The 20,521-nt window shown below is 37.5% G+C and overlaps 1 protein-coding gene across 1 annotated transcript in view; it reads left to right on the forward strand.

Moving 5' to 3' along the window:
* Positions 1-2,709: 2,709 nt before the first annotated feature.
* The window catches only part of PCDH17 (protocadherin 17), a gene marked incomplete at both ends in the record, with an annotated part of 90,699 nt that continues 72,887 nt past the window's right edge, over positions 2,710-20,521 (forward strand). The window contains one exon of the mRNA XM_084234983.1: positions 2,710-5,271. Coding sequence (XP_084091109.1) covers positions 2,710-5,271 — 2,562 coding nt within the window. The remainder of the gene's footprint in view (positions 5,272-20,521) is intronic.

Below are 20,521 nucleotides of genomic sequence, written 5' to 3' on the forward strand. Positions count from 1 at the left end.
TCTAACTGATCTAATCAATGACTCTGAAGCTCTGGGGTTCCTGGCTCCACCCCCGCCAGTTCTTCTGTTCCCCCCATTGGGCTCGGGGCTGGGAGGCAGGGCTTGGTTCCTCGCGCGGATTGGCTGGCAGGGAATCAGTATCAATGTTTAAGCGGCGGCGTGAGGTGAATAGAGTCAGTCAGCTAGAGGCGCTGGGGTGAGAGCTGGGACCGCCAGCCCGGCGGATGCTGCAGCCGCGGAGGGCGGCCAGGGAGACGCTCTCCAACTGTTGAATTGAATTTTCACCTTTCATTTCCTCTGATGCTTTGCTTGCGGAGATGGATTTATTTGCTTTGAAATCCGCAAGTCTTTCGCAGGCTGTGAGCTGATCCTGACAGGCACCAGATTGAAAGAGACCACCCGTGGCAGAAAAGGAGGAAAAAAAAACAAACCAAAAAAAAAAAAACCAAAAAAACAAAAAAAAAACAAAAAACCTCCACAACGGACTGCACAATTAACTATGCACACCGGTGCTGGACTTTGTGACTAGAGAACATTGAGGGGAAAATCTTGAACTATGGTGCGGGGCTAAGCTATGAACATTCACTGGAATCCTGATTTCCCCCCAAGACTCTGAAAGATTTTGGGGTGTCTCACGTCTAATCAAGAGGAAAGGGTTTTGTTTTTTTTTTAACTAATAATTATAATAAATAAATACACCTAGCAAAACAGAAGACTTGTTTTCCAGAGCCTCGGACTCCGACAGAAAGAGGTAGTGTAAAAGTGCTGCTGGATTCAGCTTCACCTTCTTCCTTCCCTCCCTCCCTTTCTCTCGCTTTTTCTTTATCTCCAAAACATGAATCTGGCTTTTCTTTCTGTTGAGTGAGTCAGAGAAAGCGTTAGGAAGAAGCTGCAACTAATGTCTGTGAAGGGAGGACCATGAGGCGAGAGTGAATACGATTCGTTCCGCTGCTTCTGACTCATCCGGCAGATCAGAACACCTGCATTTCTGGATGTGTCATTCCCGTATGTCGAGGCGCGTCGAGAACCCGAAATATGTATAGACAGACCTGTGCCTAATATCCCCCCAGAGGTGTCTCCCCGGGGTGGGCGCCCCTGGCAGGATCGTGGCTTTTTTTTTTTTTGGCTGCAGCTCTTCACACCCTGCCCTCCCCGAGTCGCCCAGAGAGACTGAGTACGAGGCAGACTGCAGAATGCATCACGCCAAACCTTGATGTGTTTCTCTCCTCCAGCCCACTCCTTCTACTATTAAATTTTTTGAAGAAAAAAAAAACCCGCACTTTATTCGCTTCAAATATTCGCCACTTTTATTCCTAGCCAAGGTTTTCCTTTTTAAATGAAGAGGACTGAGAGGCAGGGCCATTGGAAGGAGATGCTGAATAGAAAGAAAAGAGAGGCACTTGACAGCCCAGCCCTGTGAATGCAGAGACTGTTTCCCTTCTAGCGAGAGACAGGGAGTGTGTGTGTGCTAGGACTGGGAGGGTGGCTCCCCCTTCCTTTTTATTCCGCCTCTCCCTCCCCCTGCAAATCTGCACATCCAACCATGAGTTGCCTGTTGATTTCCTTTCGCCTGGGAAGAAAAGCAAACTGGAATTAAACTGCATGGAGAGAAGTCCTTGCTTGCGGGCAGAGGATGGGATGGTAGCGGCAGCTCCTGCCTGGGTTTAGGGAAATCTCTGAGTGTGTGTTCTACGAGCAGAGGCGGAGATATAGCTATATATTTTCCCCTCCCAATAGACTCACACAGCAAACGCTGATCTGGCTGTGGTTTTCCTGACTTGGGGGAGAGCCTTTTCCGAGGAAGAGAGGGAGGAGCCTGCTGGAGGGAGGAAACTACAAATCGGGACACTAGTTCTTTGCGCTGCATTTCCTCCCCTCCCTTTGGCTGCTCGGAAAGGAGAGAGAGAGAGAGAGAGAGAGAGAGAGAGAGAGAGAGAGAGAGAGAGAGAGAGAGAGAGAGAGGAAAAAAAAAATACGCTGGGCTGGGAGATGCAGTCCGCCGCCGCCGCTGCTTCCACCGGCAATGCAAGATTAAATCTCTAAATGCAGCAAAACACTGCCTGAAAACAGACTAGCCCGCGAAGCAAGCAGACATTTCACAGAGCTCCGGGGAAGCTTCAAAATACGCCCGACTCTCTCCTCATTGCTCCTCGTCCCCACCAATTTGAGACGAAAAATAAGTAAGGATTTTACTTTCAGATCTGCCTGGAGACACACCTCCCTGCTCCCTCCCCCACTAGCTGTGAAGAGTATTCCAGAGACTAAGGGCGGGAGTGGATTTGCAGCGCCCTAGCGGGAGCGAGGAAAACCTACGGATTCTTGAGCTCATTATCATTCCTCCCGGACGCGATTTCCTTCTCTTCTCCGGCCTCATCGCTCAAGTTTGAGTCGCCCGAAGTCCGGGCAGGAGAAACAAAGCCCGGGGCTCGCCCCCAGCCGCAGGGAGTCGCCGCCTTTTTCGGTGGCCCTGCGGCTTCCCTGCACCGCTGCTTCTCACCCAGTGCGGATGCTGTAGATCAACAGGTTCGGGGAACTTGAGCGGAATAACGAAAGACCGCCAGTGCCGCAGCCGGGGAGCCCAGGGAAAGAAGGACCCACAGACTTGTGGCTCGCGCCTCGCGCACGCAGCGCAGGGACTCCAAGCTGGCGCGCGCCCACCGGCTCGCCTCTCCGGTCCGGCTGCTCCTGCCCCCACCCCACCGGTCTGGGATGTACCTTTCCATCTGTTGTTGTTTCCTCCTATGGGCCCCTGCCCTGACGCTCAAAAACCTCAACTACTCGGTGCCAGAGGAGCAAGGGGCCGGCACGGTGATCGGCAACATCGGCAAGGATGCCCGGCTGCAGCCGGGGCTTCCGCCCGCGGAGCGAGGCGGCGGCGGGCGTAGCAAGTCCGGCAGCTACCGGGTGCTGGAGAACTCCGCGCCGCACCTGCTGGACGTGGACGCCGACAGCGGGCTGCTCTACACCAAGCAGCGCATCGACCGCGAGTCCCTGTGCCGCCACAACGCCAAGTGCCAGCTGTCCCTCGAGGTGTTCGCCAACGACAAGGAGATCTGCATGATCAAGGTGGAGATCCAGGACATCAACGACAATGCGCCCTCGTTCCCCTCGGACCAGATCGAGATGGACATCTCCGAGAATGCCGCCCCGGGCACCCGCTTCCCGCTCACCAGCGCGCACGACCCGGACGCGGGCGAGAACGGGCTCCGCACCTATCTGCTCACGCGCGACGACCACGGCCTCTTCGCGCTGGACGTCAAGTCCCGCGGCGACGGCACCAAATTCCCAGAGCTGGTCATCCAGAAGGCCCTGGACCGCGAGCAGCAGAACCACCACACGCTGGTGCTGACCGCCCTGGATGGCGGCGAGCCGCCGCGCTCAGCCACGGTGCAGATCAACGTGAAGGTGATTGACTCCAACGACAACAGCCCGGTCTTCGAGGCTCCGTCCTACCTGGTGGAACTGCCCGAGAACGCTCCTCTGGGCACCGTGGTCATTGATCTGAACGCCACAGACGCCGACGAGGGTCCCAATGGTGAGGTGCTCTACTCCTTCAGCAGCTATGTGCCAGACCGCGTGCGGGAGCTCTTCTCCATCGACCCCAAGACCGGCCTGATCCGCGTCAAGGGCAACCTGGACTACGAGGAGAACGGGATGCTGGAGATCGATGTGCAGGCCAGAGACCTGGGGCCCAACCCCATTCCTGCCCACTGCAAGGTCACTGTCAAGCTCATCGACCGCAACGACAACGCGCCGTCTATCGGTTTCGTCTCCGTGCGCCAGGGGGCGCTGAGCGAGGCCGCCCCGCCTGGCACCGTCATCGCCCTGGTGCGGGTCACTGACCGCGATTCGGGCAAGAACGGACAGCTGCAGTGCCGAGTCCTGGGCGGAGGAGGGACGGGCGGCGGCGGCCTGAGCGGGTCCGGGGGGTCGGTGCCCTTCAAGCTGGAGGAGAACTATGACAACTTCTACACCGTGGTGACCGACCGCCCGCTGGACCGCGAGACCCAGGACGAGTACAACGTGACCATCGTGGCGCGGGACGGGGGCTCGCCTCCACTCAACTCCACCAAGTCATTCGCCGTCAAGATTCTGGACGAGAATGACAATCCCCCTCGGTTCACCAAAGGACTGTACGTGCTGCAGGTGCACGAGAACAACATTCCAGGAGAGTACCTGGGCTCCGTGCTCGCCCAGGATCCCGACCTGGGGCAAAACGGCACCGTGTCCTACTCCATCCTGCCCTCGCACATCGGCGACGTGTCCATCTACACCTATGTGTCCGTGAACCCCACCAATGGGGCCATCTACGCGCTGCGCTCCTTTAACTACGAGCAGACCAAGGCTTTTGAGTTCAAGGTGCTTGCTAAGGACTCGGGTGCGCCCGCGCACCTGGAGAGCAACGCTACCGTGAGGGTGACAGTGCTAGACGTGAATGACAACGCGCCGGTGATCGTGCTGCCCACGCTGCAGAACGACACGGCTGAGCTGCAGGTGCCGCGCAACGCTGGCCTGGGCTACCTGGTGAGCACCGTGCGGGCCCTCGACAGCGACTTCGGCGAGAGTGGGCGCCTCACCTACGAAATCGTAGACGGTAATGACGACCACCTGTTTGAGATCGATCCGTCCAGCGGCGAGATCCGCACACTGCACCCTTTCTGGGAGGACGTGACACCCGTGGTGGAGCTGGTGGTGAAGGTGACTGACCACGGAAAGCCCACCCTGTCCGCAGTGGCCAAACTCATCATCCGCTCGGTGAGCGGCTCCTTGCCCGAGGGAGTTCCCCGGGTGAACGGCGAGCAGCACCACTGGGACATGTCGTTGCCGCTCATCGTGACTCTGAGTACGATCTCCATTATCCTCCTAGCGGCCATGATCACCATCGCGGTCAAGTGCAAGCGCGAGAACAAGGAGATCCGCACCTACAACTGCCGAATCGCAGAATACAGCCACCCGCAGCTGGGTGGAGGCAAGGGCAAGAAGAAGAAGATCAATAAAAATGATATCATGCTGGTGCAGAGCGAGGTGGAAGAGAGGAACGCCATGAACGTCATGAACGTGGTGAGCAGCCCTTCCCTGGCCACCTCCCCCATGTACTTTGACTACCAGACCCGTCTGCCCCTCAGCTCGCCCCGGTCCGAGGTGATGTATCTCAAGCCTGCCTCCAACAACCTGACTGTCCCTCAGGGGCACGCGGGCTGCCACACCAGCTTCACTGGACAAGGGACTAACGCGAGCGAGACCCCTGCCACTCGGATGTCCATAATCCAGGTAGGAGACTTTTAGCATAACTGGTGCTTAACTTTATTGCTGGGTTTGGACCTGTCCTGCAGCCTTAGGAACAGGACAAGCCATCACCCCAGCGGCAAGGAGAGGGGGAAGTTTCCAAATGGAAATGGTTTTGCACTTTTGCCACTGTGTGTATGTACAACAGAGTCTATACAAAAATCCTCCCGTGTAAATAGCCCAATACCTACAAAATGTAAATTGTCTTACTTTTGTTGCAGTTTTAAAGTTTATTTTTATAGATTTAAAATGTTTGCACTGTTTAGTATTTATTTTAGATTTTACTTTTATTTGTTGGTCTACATTTCTTCCAAAACAAAAGATTCCTAGAGTAGAAAAAAGTTTTAGTTTTATCTCACTTTAAGTTTTTAATTCCATCAAAAAGTCTGATACCAAAAATGAAAGAAATGTATACCTGAGTGTTAAGAAGGCAACTCACTGAAGTTCAACATAGCAACCAGTCAGAATTCCAGAGCCTGGACTGATTTGAATTAAGTCTTCCTCCCTCAACAACCCATTTTTTTTAGTTAAAATGTGTTTTCAAGGACATGAATTCCATTTTTTCTTCATTTGGAACTGATGCGTAATGTAATAGTGGAACTGAGCTATGGAAGTGTGAATCATGCTCTCATTTCTAGTTCTTTCAAAAGTTTGAATAATTGTAGGCTCTGGAGAATGACTACTAACTATGAAAAGTTCATATTTAATTTAACCTGTGGTTTTCCTAATCTGTTTTTTGGTTTTTGTTTTTTTTTTTTGAATCATTAAGCAGAGTACACCAGGGGGTCGAAAACTTATTTTGTGCTATTGAAAGAGTAGGCATCTGATGTGTGAAATAATTCTAGGCTGCTTTAGGTTTGTATACTGTATATTTTCAGTATACCTAAGTGTTATACGATATACAGTAGTGAGTGTAATACAAAGTTGTTCATTTAAAATACTAAACAACTGGCCCATCACGGATGTTGAGTTTAACAACAGCAGATGACTGGCTGTATTGTCTAGTCACTGCTTAATTTCTTTTACTCACCATTGAGTTGTGTTATAGAAAAAACGTAATTCTTGCCTATTAATAAGTCTTGCTACAAATTTATTCTGGATGAGCAGGACTTGAAATTCAAAACTGAGTTAAACTAAAATTGACATTTTTGGGAGGAAGTATAGTTTGGGGCAAATGAAAATAACCTGCATAATTTTATGCTTTGAAAAGCAAATACCTTTTAATGACACTTGACTCAGTAATATTTTTAATATTAAAATTGAGTATTAAGATTTCACAATCTTATCCTTTCTAAATGATACTGTATAAATGCCAAAACTAAACAAACCATATTTACTTATAATAGAATATCCATAGAAAAGACTCTTGTATTTGAGGATACTGAGTGCTAAAGTATGAAATGTAGTATTAAATTCCACTTTTTAACAGTGTTTTACTGTATATTAATAGTCATGATTTTTTGAGGTCTCTATAAACTGAACAAGAAACTCATCCCTTTAAAAAATTTTCTTCAAATGTCTGCACCAGTATAAAAATGATATTTATGATCATTTATTCAGAGGGAGATATGTTAAAATATATCTGTAGGTCTTTGTAGTTATTTAATAAGTGCATAATATGTTACATACTTTTTAAAATTTTTACCACTGACAATTTCAGAGATATTGCAGAGGTGCTAAATTTTTACTTCAAGTGCTATGAGTTGACTTATTCTTGAAATCCAATAAAAATGAAGTTGGTGCCTTAAAATTCTCAGCAAGCCTGATTCTTTTAGTCAGATTAGTGAGGAATAATCTTTCATAGAAGTATTCAGAAGGTTTTGATGGGCAGGAATGACTATATTCTATTTACACCAGGCTGTTCTTAAAGCTGGTCACTGTTTGAGGGAGGGATGCATGAGGATGAGGGTGATGATGATTCCTTTCATTAGGAAGAAAATTTAAGCCAAAGCAAACACACACACACACACACCCACACACACACACACACACACCCTCACTCACTCACTCGCTGGGGTGTTGGGAGGTGGGTATGGTAAGACAGAAAATTTCAAAGGAAAACAAAAGACAAACTGCATTCCATTGCTTTTCCTCTAGAATCATTATCCATGACATTAAAGTCTTAGAAGTTTTAGTTTTCAAATCTTGATTTTTTTTTTTTTACCAAAGTGGTTATTCCCTATATTGCTTCTTCCATGGAAATATTCTCAATATAAAATGTTAGAACAGGCCTTTTTTTAAAACTTGGTTTTTACTTTGTAAATTCCTAACATGCTTATTTCATTTTAAATATGTCAATTTTTTTCTTAATGCCTATTAGGGAGAACAGAGTAAATTAACTGCAATGACCTTTCTTTCTCTTTTTTTTTTTAAGTTAGTGCTGCATACACTTTGTCTTGGAGTGACATACTTAAATTAAAATGTTCAGGTATCCATAATTTTGTTTCAGGTGCATTTATTAGTGTGTGCATTTAACACACCACACTATTAATCTCGTGCAATTCTCAAGAAAGAATTTTAATCCACAGAATGCTTGTAGACTAGCATCTAATAGGTCCAGTTTATTTTCCAGCATTTTGTGTACTGTTTAGAAGATGCACAGTATATTTCTATTGATGGAATGAAAATAATTTCATAATTGTTTCAAGATTTCCTGGTAAAGTCTGGTGAAGTGAAATTTTGGACTTAAGGATTTAGTATAATTCAAATTATGGCTTGGTTAGTATGAAAGCATTTTGTGTGAGTCACAAGGTCTAAAGATTTGAAGCTTCAAATCTGTAGGTTTGTAGGTAAGAGTATGTTTTACTGCATGTGAATGCTGAATAGTCATGTAAGCTGGTATAGCAACTGGTTTGTGAGAAGAGATTTTATCGCAGATTTTATTCAAGTGTCTCAAAGTAAAGTCACCTCTAAGTGATGAAACAATAGACTGGTGATTAAGATATTTTACTAATCATGCCCTAGTTCAACATTGTTAAAACAAAATATTTTATCCATTTTAAAGCTATAAAACTGACTTTGAAAAATAAGAACAGTATTTGTGGTAGGTGCGGCAAATTGATATAAATTCATTTAAACATTTTCATAGGCTTAATTTCCATGTGAATTATTTCCTATGTTAATAGGAGAATCTAAAAAATCAAATAGAGATCATTGCTATTTGTCAGAAACAACTGCTAATCTTGGCTTATAAGAATTATTTGTTAAGTTTCAGGGTAACTTCTCAACAGGTGTTTTCAACGAAGCCCTCACTGAGAAGAAGGGAGGAGACTGGGGACTTCTCACTGGTGGGAGAATTTACAGTTTTGTTTGAGCATCTGTGTTTTCAGATTTTTTTGTAGCACTACTACAAGTCATTTTAATGTTCTCTGGAAGAAAATATATTGAGCCAGCAGAATAAAATCTACAAAAATAAGTTCTTTTTAATAATACATTCATATATAGTGTTTTACAGTTCAATTTCGAAAGATTTACTTTAGGGTTGACTTTAGACTGTCTTCTAGGAAGGGAAAATTCTTTTGATATCTAAGAATGGCCTTTTCAATAAAAAGAAGTTAAACACATGGTAAATATTACTGTAATCCAAACATATAGAAATTATATTGAGGCATATAGGGCTAAAGTGTTTTAGCACAGACAATAAATCCAATGTTTTATAATAAAAAGGTGGAAGAGTATATCTTTACAACCAACATGATTTGTTGTCTGGCTTTATTCTTACTTCTCTAATGCAAGAGCTTATTGACTGTAGATGACTTTTCATGATCTTGAAAACTTTTCTAGTACACTAGTGATTTCAGTAACAAACAGAAAGCACATGAAACATTTCTTTCTTCATTTATGATTTGAAGATATTTTACCAAAATTTTATTATGAGACAGCATTTTATTATGAGTCGCTGCTTGCATTAGTTTCATAAATTTTTATTTTCCATCTCTGTTTTAGGGGTTTATGGTAGACTGGGTAGGAAGGGAATGTGCCCCTTCAGGAGTGTTTGTCCACTTGTCTGTTTTTAAGATATTTTTTAATACATGGAAGGATCCATTCCTAATTAAAATTAATATGAGTACGTAATCACTTTTTCTAGGTTCCCATATATGAATAGTAGTACAAATAAAATACACATAGCCTTAAGTTAAAAGTAATCAGTCACTTAGGTGTTTGAAGTTTCTATGGAGAAGAGTTTAAAATTCAAATTATTATCATACTTAGTATACTTTACCTTATTCTTAGTTTTTTGTGCACCCATAAAAACCTCAGCTCCAATGTAAATATGTGCACTTCTCCATTTAACAATAAATGAAAAACAGTTTAATTTTTTTTAACTGTGTGAACTACAAGCCAGAGAATCTTATCTTTAATAGTGGTAAATATAAGTATTCAAAAAGCAATAACTTCTTTATCCGTTAGCTTTTAATTTTCAATAAAATTTCTAAAATATAAGCTGGAAACATTTTACTATGTTCATATAAATAAATTCATCAGAGTTTTAAAATGTAGGAATGGGATAATTTTCAACTTTATTTCTGTGAGTGCTTTAAGTTTACTTGAGTTCTATGAGTGAACTCTGTAATTTACTTGAGTTCTAATGTTTCAATAAATATCGTATGTAAGTCTGCCTGGAGGGAGGATATTGAAATTTTATTCTTGGCTTCTTCATGCTATTTAAGGCTATGAGTGATTGTGAAAAATATCAGATAATAGAAAAGTATGTCCTAAAAAGCTTATCACTACTTCTGGAATGTATTTTCAAAAAAAAAAAATTTATCTGTTCTAAAGCATTGTCTAGTAATTGTGACTATATTGCCTAAGTCACACTCTCAAAATAAAAATGAAAACAAACATTTTCTAGGAATTTTTTTCTGTAAAGTTGATATTATATGTTTTTCATTTTTTTACAGTGCAGAGTTACAGGTTTTTATATGAGGTTAAAATGAATTAATTATTCTTAAAATAATCACAACTATCATTGCTATTAAAAGTTAAGAATATACATATTTTAAGAGTAAGACTAAAAAGTCTCCAGACAAATATTTAATTCTATTTAAAAACATATTTATACTTTATAATGTTTCACTACTATTGTCAGATTTCAAATTTTTCACTGCTGGTGCTGCTTATGTAATAAAACTCCGTAGAAATCTATCTATACAAATAATAGATGTAAACTTAAAAATATTTTATGTTTTTTAAGACTAATAAAGGTTTACATGTATTGATTGCAGTGAAGGTCGGCTCTGCCTATATTTATGAAATGTGAACAATAAAACTGCTTGGCAAAATTACAGCATGCGTTTACATGTATATATATATTTATATTTTCAGTATAATGTATGTAAATACTTATTTAAGCACAATTTGGATATGAGACTATTAGCCCATTTTTATACTGTTTTAGTGCAAAGATATTTCTCTTTTTAAGGATGGGCTTTATTTTTCTTCAATATATGTTAAAACTTAATTCCTTTTCCTGGTATAAAGCTTCCAAAATTTTGATTTTCCTTAGAATCAGTAATTCTAGAACAATGAAGGAGCTAAGGAACAGCAAGTCTTCTGTGGGGAACATTGAAGCTTCTGTAGATTAAGAGGGAAAAACCTCTGATTCTTTTGGGAGGATGATGGGATGGCTTTAGCCATTGTGAGAATATACTGTAAGCCTGATGATGAAATACTAGGAGGAAGATGAAGCCACTAGCACTGGGCTCATGCCAGTTAGGAAGTAAAACTTAACTCCCTAAAGCTGAGAAGTCTTGCAATATACTCAATAGTGGGTAAATTCTTACAAATGCACCCACTAATTATGATATTAGTCATTGCTCCAGAATGTATTCCCTTTAGTGATACTTCTGTTTAATAAATCCCACAGGGCATTATCTTAAAGTCATATTTTAGTAAAGCCATTAGGGAAGATTTTTTTGTATTGAATTCCTTCAACCCAATGATTGTATGTTTGTTTGAGATTAGTGTAAAGTTCATTTTACCTATCAATTTGAAGATAGTGTGACTTGTGCCACCCACCCACAAAACTCTTTTAAAGTTCATCAGACCTACACTAATCTATTGTCAACCTTTTTTAGAAAAGGAGACATTGACAAGCATTTCCTTCAATGGCACACAGTATTTTACAGTTAGTCATTGCTTTCACCACTAGCTTTGACAGTGATAGATTGCTATCCTTTGGTCTCCTGAAATAAATTATCTATAATAAAGAAGTCCTTAATGACATCAACATTCCCTGCTGTGACTAAGCAGAAGCATACTCCTGCTTCTTTGCTACTGCAGAAGCATAAGCTCAATATTTTGAAGGTAAAGGGGGCGGAGGGTGAATACATAACAAAATGCAGATACATAAGTGTCACTGTGTGGGTGGCATCTTTCTCTTGTATACACCGAGTTCTTCCAGTGATAGACTGTAAAATTGGTTTCAGATAGTGTTTGAGAGAGCCTATTGATATACATGTGACACACTCCTATTTGTCTGTTCTAGTCCTAGTGACATTCTGATTACTGGTATTTGTAGGCCTTGCCCTGGATCTGTTCCAGGCAGTTTATTGTAGTGAAATGGCTCTTACAGTTCATTGAGCATCTAGCATAACTGTGCCGAATATGATTGGCGCGTTTGCATATATTTATTCAAAAAATAAGGCAGTTAAACAGCATAATTATGGGAAAATGAATCATAACAATAAAAGATCATTTAAGTTAACAAGCTTTGTGATCAAAGGATAAATACAGGTTGGATAAATGAGACTTCAGATGTAACTAATCTACATAAAAAGATTTTGGTCTGATTAGAGGAATAGAATATATTAAAATAATTTACTCATATTGAAAATGCATTTTATTTCAGTCATTTTGAAATATTTAAAGAGCTTTGGTATTTTCTTTCTGTTCAGTATTTTTGTTGGGTGGAAAATGGGCAAGGTAAAGGTAAATATTACCTTCTAAGCTTCTGTTTAGTTCTGGAATACATCCTGTCTGAATAATATTTATTCTTTTTAAAATTTGTAATGTTTCTGATTTATTTTTAATTAAAAATATATTAAAGGGACAATTTAAAAGATGATTTCTTGTTTTCTCTCTTTCTCAGCTAAAAGCAGTCTTTGTGGAATTTGAAAGCAAGAGTTTTATAAGTATTACAAGTTTTCAAAGCCTTACATTCATAATGTTTTATAGATATGTTGTGGTTAAAAACACACTGAGTACATTCCCATAACTTACATTAAAACATAATAATTTTATATTCAGAAAGGTTCTAGTACTATTTTGATAGCGTATTTGATTCATAGTGTGATTAAATAATTTATTTTAAAAACCTATGGTCCTTCAGATGTATATTTTCTTCAGCTTCTTTAGGTGGTAATTTTTAAAATGTAATTTAAACATAAGCCATCAATTGGTTTGCTTACTTGCAGTATTTCAACCTGAATCCTTAAAATCATTTCTAAGTAATGACTGGATTCTTCTTTTACCTAGATCTTTCATGTTGTCCAATTCCAGAAAAGCTCAAATTGAAATATACACATATTTCCTAAATTCCAATAGCTTTTAGGGAATGGAGATGGAATAGATATCTTATTTTAGGAAGAAATGGTCATGAGAGTCAAAATATCTTTTTTGTTTTAATTATCCAGTTTTAGGCCATCAATTTATTTGATTACATTTTTTTGTATGCAATACTAAAATTAGCATCAGTTTTGAAATTTAAAACCATATATATATATTGTTCACCTTTATGCTATTGTGTTCCTTTATGTTCAGAGGCCTCAATATAAGTACCACTGGTAATAGTGGTTCATTTTGCTTTTTACATTTTAGCAGATTATAGATTATTTTATGAGTAGATAGTGATAGATTTTTCTATTGTTTCACAACACCAGAGCAATTGCATAAGCAGGACTGATACAAAAGCAAATTCACCTGTGATCACCAGAAGTGTTATCTAACCACGCGTAAAGTAGCCTATCTGTGCTTTTAACTGATGCATCCATTGCACTAGGTGAGATAGCATAAGAAATTAGAATATTTGAAAAGCAGTATGCTTAAAATTTGAGCAAAATTTACTAAGAAAAAATATTATTTAGTAACTTGGAAAACAAAGAAATTAACTTCAAGAAAGGATATTTTCTAGTTCAAACTTGATACTTGATGTATCTTTACCTAAATATTAATCACAAAAACTTTCTGAACAAACTTAAAATCATTTGCTTTCATTTCCATTCTGTCAGCAAAAAAAAAAAAAATCTGAAAATCAGCTAAATATTGGTGAATTCTATCATCCTGTCTTCCTGAGGCACATAATTCTTACTTCTATTTTGTGCCAATGGTTTTAAAATTGATTATCCCAATCTACTTATCATATGAAGAATGTGGATAAGAGAAGTTATATTATGCAAAATAAAGGAGAAATCAGCCATCTATGTTTTGCTATCATTGTCATTATGATAGAATTCAAAATTGCATACAAATTTGCTTTCATGTGTTTTAAGGCAAGATATTTGATTGCTTTATCTTTATTATTATTTTAAGTTTTACATTTTCTCATGCTACATCAATTAATCATTTTTTTCATCTTAAAGCAGTGCCTGATCTGTTATTTATCTTGGTTGATTAAATTAGAAATTCCTGATTATGAAAGATTGTTTGGTGATATGCATTGATTTCTGCTTGGCATGGTATGCATGATATACATTTGTAATTTTAGAAAACAATGAAAATGAGTTGTTGCTAGTGCAAGAACATAAGTGTAGAGTAAGATACAAGGTAGTTAAGACTATATATATTTGCATATATGAATAATTGCACATATTTTAATACAAAACATAGATTGTGAAGAAGTCAATAGCCTTGCACTATTAGTGTTGGCACGTACATGGATTGTAATTATTAGCTAAATTTCCAGATCCTGACCTTCTGAGTAAGCTGTTATTTATCCCTAGATGATAATAAGGCAGAAATAAGAACTATCCTATTAAACAAATCCCACTCACAGCAATTTGTAAGGGTTGTTGGCAAAAATCTATTCTGTAGCGTGGTCCTAATGTCAGGTGTGCCAGTGCAACAAATGAAAAAACACCCCTAAGTGCAAGAAAAGCTAAGAGACAAGGAATACATTTAAAGATACCTTTTTTTTCCTTCTAATTTTGAGCAGTAGACTTTATAAGACTTTTTATAATCAAGACAATTACATAGTAATTTGGGTTAGAATGCATGCCCAGTTCCCCATCTCAAAACCCAATTTGTTACCACCTGTGGCTATTTCTATTAAAAAAAAAAAAAGAAACATAATTACTATGAGTCTCAGCAGTCTTAGAGTAAATTTTTGCAATTACAATACCTCCCTTGGGCAGATGTGTGAAAATGGCAGATTAATTCCTGCCAGGATCTTTCTGTTCCTGGTGCATTTTTAGGTTTGGTGTCGCCTTCTTATTAGAGTAGTCCTGTTTGCTCTGGTTAAATGTTATGTCAGTGTTTCCAGAGTAAATGTCTAGAAATGAAAATTCACGCATCAGCCATTAAATTTTGCTTTAAGCAAAAAGTTGACATGTAATGTCTCGGCAAAGGAATTGATGATATTTTCCATCACACTCTTCTGTTGTCTGGTTAAGTTTGAAGTAAATGGTAGTAAGACCATTTAGCAATGTTGATAAAGCAGGACTTAGACTAGCAGGTAAAATGGAAAGTGTAGTCTTTTTAGCTGTAGAATAACATCTAATCATCAAAAGTCAATGGAAGTATTTTTATTCTACATTTGATTCTAAAGTCACTGAATACATAAGTAATTTGATAAAGCCATAATAAAATAGAGACTAGATGACTAAGGAACAATTTAACATCCTAACAATTTCCGTTCATTCCTTTTCCTGGTTGTGGTATGTAAACTCTATTCATAATTAAAAAAAAAAAAAGCTAGCTGGATCTGTGGTTTAACTCTTAATTCATGGAGTTAATTTGTCACAACTTTATCTAGCAGAATATTGGAGGAGAGGGATCATATTCTTGCTTATCACCATAGTTCAGAGAACCCAGCAAGGTTTCCAGCACATAGTGGACACTTTAAAAATATGAATTATTGGTAATTTCTTATGATCACTGGTCAGATGTGAAATGCAGCTTGGATTCAAACATGGAAATTATTAAAGTCAAAGACTAAGATTTTATTTATGTAAACATGCTGAAATAATGATCTGCTGCTAATAGTTACTTGAAGGTGGCATATTTTGGTATTTTTTATTTATAGGTATTGTCTTAACTATAATGACAATTGTATTAACAATATTACAAGTTCATGGAAAAAATCAGTTGATCAATGTTTATAATTGTGAGAATAAAGTGTTTACATCAGTTGCCTATAAATGTACATATACATCCACACATACAGACACGTACAATATATCAAGAGAAACTAATGTTGGTAAGAGTATTTCTTTTTTGCCCTTTTCCATAGTATACTCTATAAAGTATCGAAACTGTATATTTCAGATATTATATCTATTTATTGCAGTGTTTAAGATCACCAGGCTGTAGTAAATTAAGAAGCGAAGTTGATTTTTTTCTATATTTTAATTAATTTGAAGATCCTTATGCTTAAGGAAACATTTATACAGGGTAAATACTTATTTTCCAAAACTTTAATGAAATTATAGATAAAACATAAATAGTAATTATGGGAATGCATCTATTTTATGATTTAATCACTTTGTTGCCGACCATTTGCCATCTGATGATGAGAAAAGAAAATCATTGTGGGCAATTGTAAAATATCTATAAATAATTACCACTTAAAAATTCCTCTCAAAATTTCGGAATCTATCTTGTGTAGGCGATATGAAATTATCATGCACATATTGAGGAAACATAAGATAAGCATTTGTGTAAACACTATGTTGCCCATTTTAATATTGTTATTTAAAATTCATCCACAGTCTGCAGAGTTGTTCAAACCATATCCATTAATTTCATTAGTAGATAATGAAATAATTTAAAAAGCTATTAATTGAAATAATTCACTACTTTTAAGCTATTAGAGGATTTAATTACTATTTATCTGAATTTTAAATTCTAATTGCAAAATCCATATCAACCAACAAGGAGGTTTGATAGAATGGAGACTTCAAACAGAATGAGTTTCCTAACCCTATTAAAAAAACTAATTGTTACCGTTTGACAGAGAGCTGGGATACAATATGAAAAAAAAAAAAAAAAGAAACGGGGGAAAAAAAGTATAAAATTTAGGACTCACTCCAATTAATACTCATTCCAATTAACACAAGAGATACTTTCTGAAAGACTAAACTCAGTGTAAATATTATAGAAGATTAGCTAGAAATAGCAAGTTCTAAATGGGGACACATCCACAATTATCTAAACTTTATAGTTAAAGTTCACTTGTAAATTCACCCTAGAATATTTAGCATTTTGGAAAAGAAGGCACATGATTGATCTGCTGTTCTCTGCAGATAGACTGCCAGGCTAGGTCTGGATTGGAGATAGGTTGGATTAATTATTATTGTGTTTGACATTGTGAGAATGCATTTGATTTAAAAGACAAGAAACTTTTATTTATTAAAGTAGAATGTTTCTTGATTTTCCTTTCATTTAGATCTGAGTATATATTTTAAGAGGTAAAATGTTGATTTTTCTTTTATACAAAACAATAAAATAAGCATCTCCACATGATTCTTTTTGTTCTTCAGGCAACATTGTGTTCTGTTGAGATACAATGAGATAAATCCTCCATCTGTCACTTCTGAAAACAAAATGTTTAATTTTTTTTTAAATATGGGAAAAACATTCTCTATATGTTTATACCTATCCAGGTCAAAAAATTGACTAATGTATCAGCTTACAACTTAAAAAAAAGCAAATATATATTGAAACTTAGTCAACAAATTCTTTAAAATTATTTCAATTAGAAATTTCCCATGGAAACTCAGTGAACTTAAGCTTGATATTTATGTTAAATACTTATTTAGCTAGAGATATCAGATCTCCAAGGATATATCTGTTATTTAATGATATTATAGTTTGGTTATTGTTTGATAGGAAGTGTGAGATGCTAATGGAAAAGTACTAGGTGTGGGAGAAAGGTAAGGAGCTGTGATTCCATGTCCCCAGGTAATATGATATAAATAATTGGAAAATGGATATATCATTTCAGTTGGTTAATTGTAATAAACCTATTATCTTGTTAGAGCATTAAGGTAGAATCAACATGTTGGGAAACAGATAAAAGGTGCATGAGAGCATTTAAAATTCAATCATTAGGTTTCATTGCATCCATCTGCTCCCAGGAAATATAATTGGAAATATGATTCATTGACCTTTAGCTGCCATTTTGGACCACCATTTCCAAATCTGTTTTCAACTGTATATTTGAAGTTAATTTGATAAGAGCCATATTCAACACATTTTTAACCCAATTACCTTTGTGAAGAAAATTTGAAAAAAAAAAAAATTAGGCTTAATGGGCTGTTGTATATTTGACAAAGAGTCAGCACAGTTATTTAATCCTGATCTGGTTAAAGCAACTAATGTTCAACTTCATTAAGGTTCGATTAACTAGAGGGACTGTTGAACTTTTTAGTGTTATTTTATGCATGAACTCATGCTTTTTATTAATTATTCACTGGGTCCATATTACACTACATTTATACTTACAACATTCAATTACACTAAAATTACCATAAGTAACAAAAAAAATCAGTATTTTGTGTTTCACGTGGTTATCTTGAATTTCAAAATTTATGGCACCTCCTGAAACCCTTTTATCAAGATACCAAGGAGCCTTCCTTAAATATTTCTTATGTCTTCACACTGAACGGTGATAGATTGAAAATACATATTAAACTAAGTACGTGATATAAGTTGATTGTGATTTATTTTCAGTATATGTGTAATGCTCTGCTCTCTGAAGTTCAGGTAATTTGGAACAGTGTCATGATTAGACATGTATTTCTTCAGTCTATGAGATGAAATTTCTAAAATACGTATATAGTGACATGCCAGATGTATATAGTTTAACCTTATAATCCCATTTCACAGAGTTTCCAAATACTTGGAAACTTGTTAAGTATGAGCCTGATTACTTTGGCAGCATATTGCCATTAATAGAATTTAGATCTTCCTTATTTACAAGCCAGTACTCTCAATATAATCTAATTTATTAAATCAATAGAGAAACCGAAAAAGTAGAATCCACCTAAGGGTAAATTGACGGGGAAGTTTTTTTCCTACAGTTTTTAATTTTTTAAACTGATTTCATAACATTGCACATACATAAAATAAGTAAATGATCTATTAATAAATATTTTGGATACCATGCCACTTCCATTGTGGTGTGAAGAACTTTCTGCTCAGAATCTTGTACTCTCTCCTAACCTTGATGTCAGCCACATAATACCATGTATCTGCCCTTTATAAATATTCCTTTCAGCATCATCCCAGTTGCAAGGTTTACTGTCTTTGGCATTTGAAATTATTTTAAATACACTTTTTTTTTTTAATGAATAGCAGCAATGCAGAGTAATGTGTCATGATTTTCATTATGCTTATTTATTGGTTCTACAAGCATCGATGGAGAGCTTATTGTTATGCTTTCAGCTTGAGCTATTTATGTTGTCTCCTACTTGTTGTACAATTTTATATTTGTGATGTTTTCTCTTCTTAAAAACGGTGTCAGGATCTTTAAATCAAATTAGACTAAGGGAAGGGTTTTATACTTTGTCTTTTTTATATTAAATAAATAGCTTTTATAAGCTACCTGATTCTGCTTGAATAAACTCATGCTCTTTCAGAAAGAGGAAAAACTTATTTTTCAAATTATGTATGAAAACTTGGTTCCCTATATTGAAAAGAAGGAAGGATAAAGCAGGCTATCAGTGAATACTTCCACTTTTTCATTTCTCTTTGAGAAGGAGTATTTATTTTGTATTTTCTAGGACAGCAATAAGACACAGCACTTAAAAAAACAACAGAGAATGAAGTAATCTATAAAAAAGTATTTTTAAAGAAAACAAAAATGTAAATATATGAGAATTTTAGATCCTTGATTTTTTGTTCCATGACAGTTACTGCAAAGCTGATGCTACTCCACTGAGACTGTGGGTCTAAACCTGTGTGGCTGAGATTCAGGTACTGCTAGTCTAGTGCCTCTTGGATTTCTTCTGCTCTGTCATTGAACTGGGGATTTGTTGTCAGCCTCCAGGGATGTTTGGCTATGTTTGACTGCAGGGCCAGTTACTCTTTTCCTGTTTGATTTTTAGCAAGTCAATAGCTTCCCAAGAAGAAGAGACAAGAAAAACAACAATTATTACAAAACCCTAATATGCAAAACGCAAGCTTTTGCATTAAAACAATTTCAGAGTCTTTTTTCCAGTATACCTTTGAATTTCTTTATCTTTTTTTCAAAAGTACCTAATTATCAGAAGAATTGTTACCAATTGCAACTACTCAAAATATATCTCAAAAAGCTCCCAGTGTATGGAACAGAATTCATCACATACTTGTGATATGAGTAAAGGTGAATTTAAAAAGTAATTGCTTTTAAAATTTAGTTCTCAGAGGTATCTATTGCTAACCATTTGTTGTTCAGATATACACAATCTTTTCTTTAATTATGAAAGACAAAAGACTCAGACCTGAACTGATTTAAGACTGTATTTAAACATTTATTTACTCCACTTTGTGTTAATATTAACAATTTTAATTGAAGAAAGATTAATAAGTTTAATTTTGAGATATCATTCATGAGTCCCTACTGGAATAGGTAATACATGACATACACACTAAAATATCATTATAAAATATGAAAGAGTTAGGAAGTACAGAATATGTCTGGTGCAAGGATTTTGAATAAAAGACTGTGAGCCTGGATATCTTCTGGCCTCTTTATGTGCTCATGTATGCATAGATACAAGCACAGAGTTAGATTTTTTTTTACAAAAAGTGATGTATATCAAACATATTAGGCTGTTTTTTCCATTAAAATGATATAAATATATCAAGACATTTCTGAATGTCAGTGATATAATTTCATATTTATTTTAACAATAGTGAAATTCTGGTTCAATTAGTGGATATATTATCAATTACATAATCATATATTCCTGAATGATAGATTCTTTACACTGAGATTCTGATTGTGGTATTTGATTTAAAAAAAAAGTAGATTTCAGTTCAGAGGGCGTTGCGTAGCTGTTGTAATCTTTTCTTAACCATGTATAATAATATTTCC

This window comes from Talpa europaea, assembly GCF_964194135.1.
Source record: "Talpa europaea genome assembly, chromosome: 6".
NCBI classification, from domain to species: Eukaryota; Metazoa; Chordata; class Mammalia; order Eulipotyphla; family Talpidae; genus Talpa; species Talpa europaea.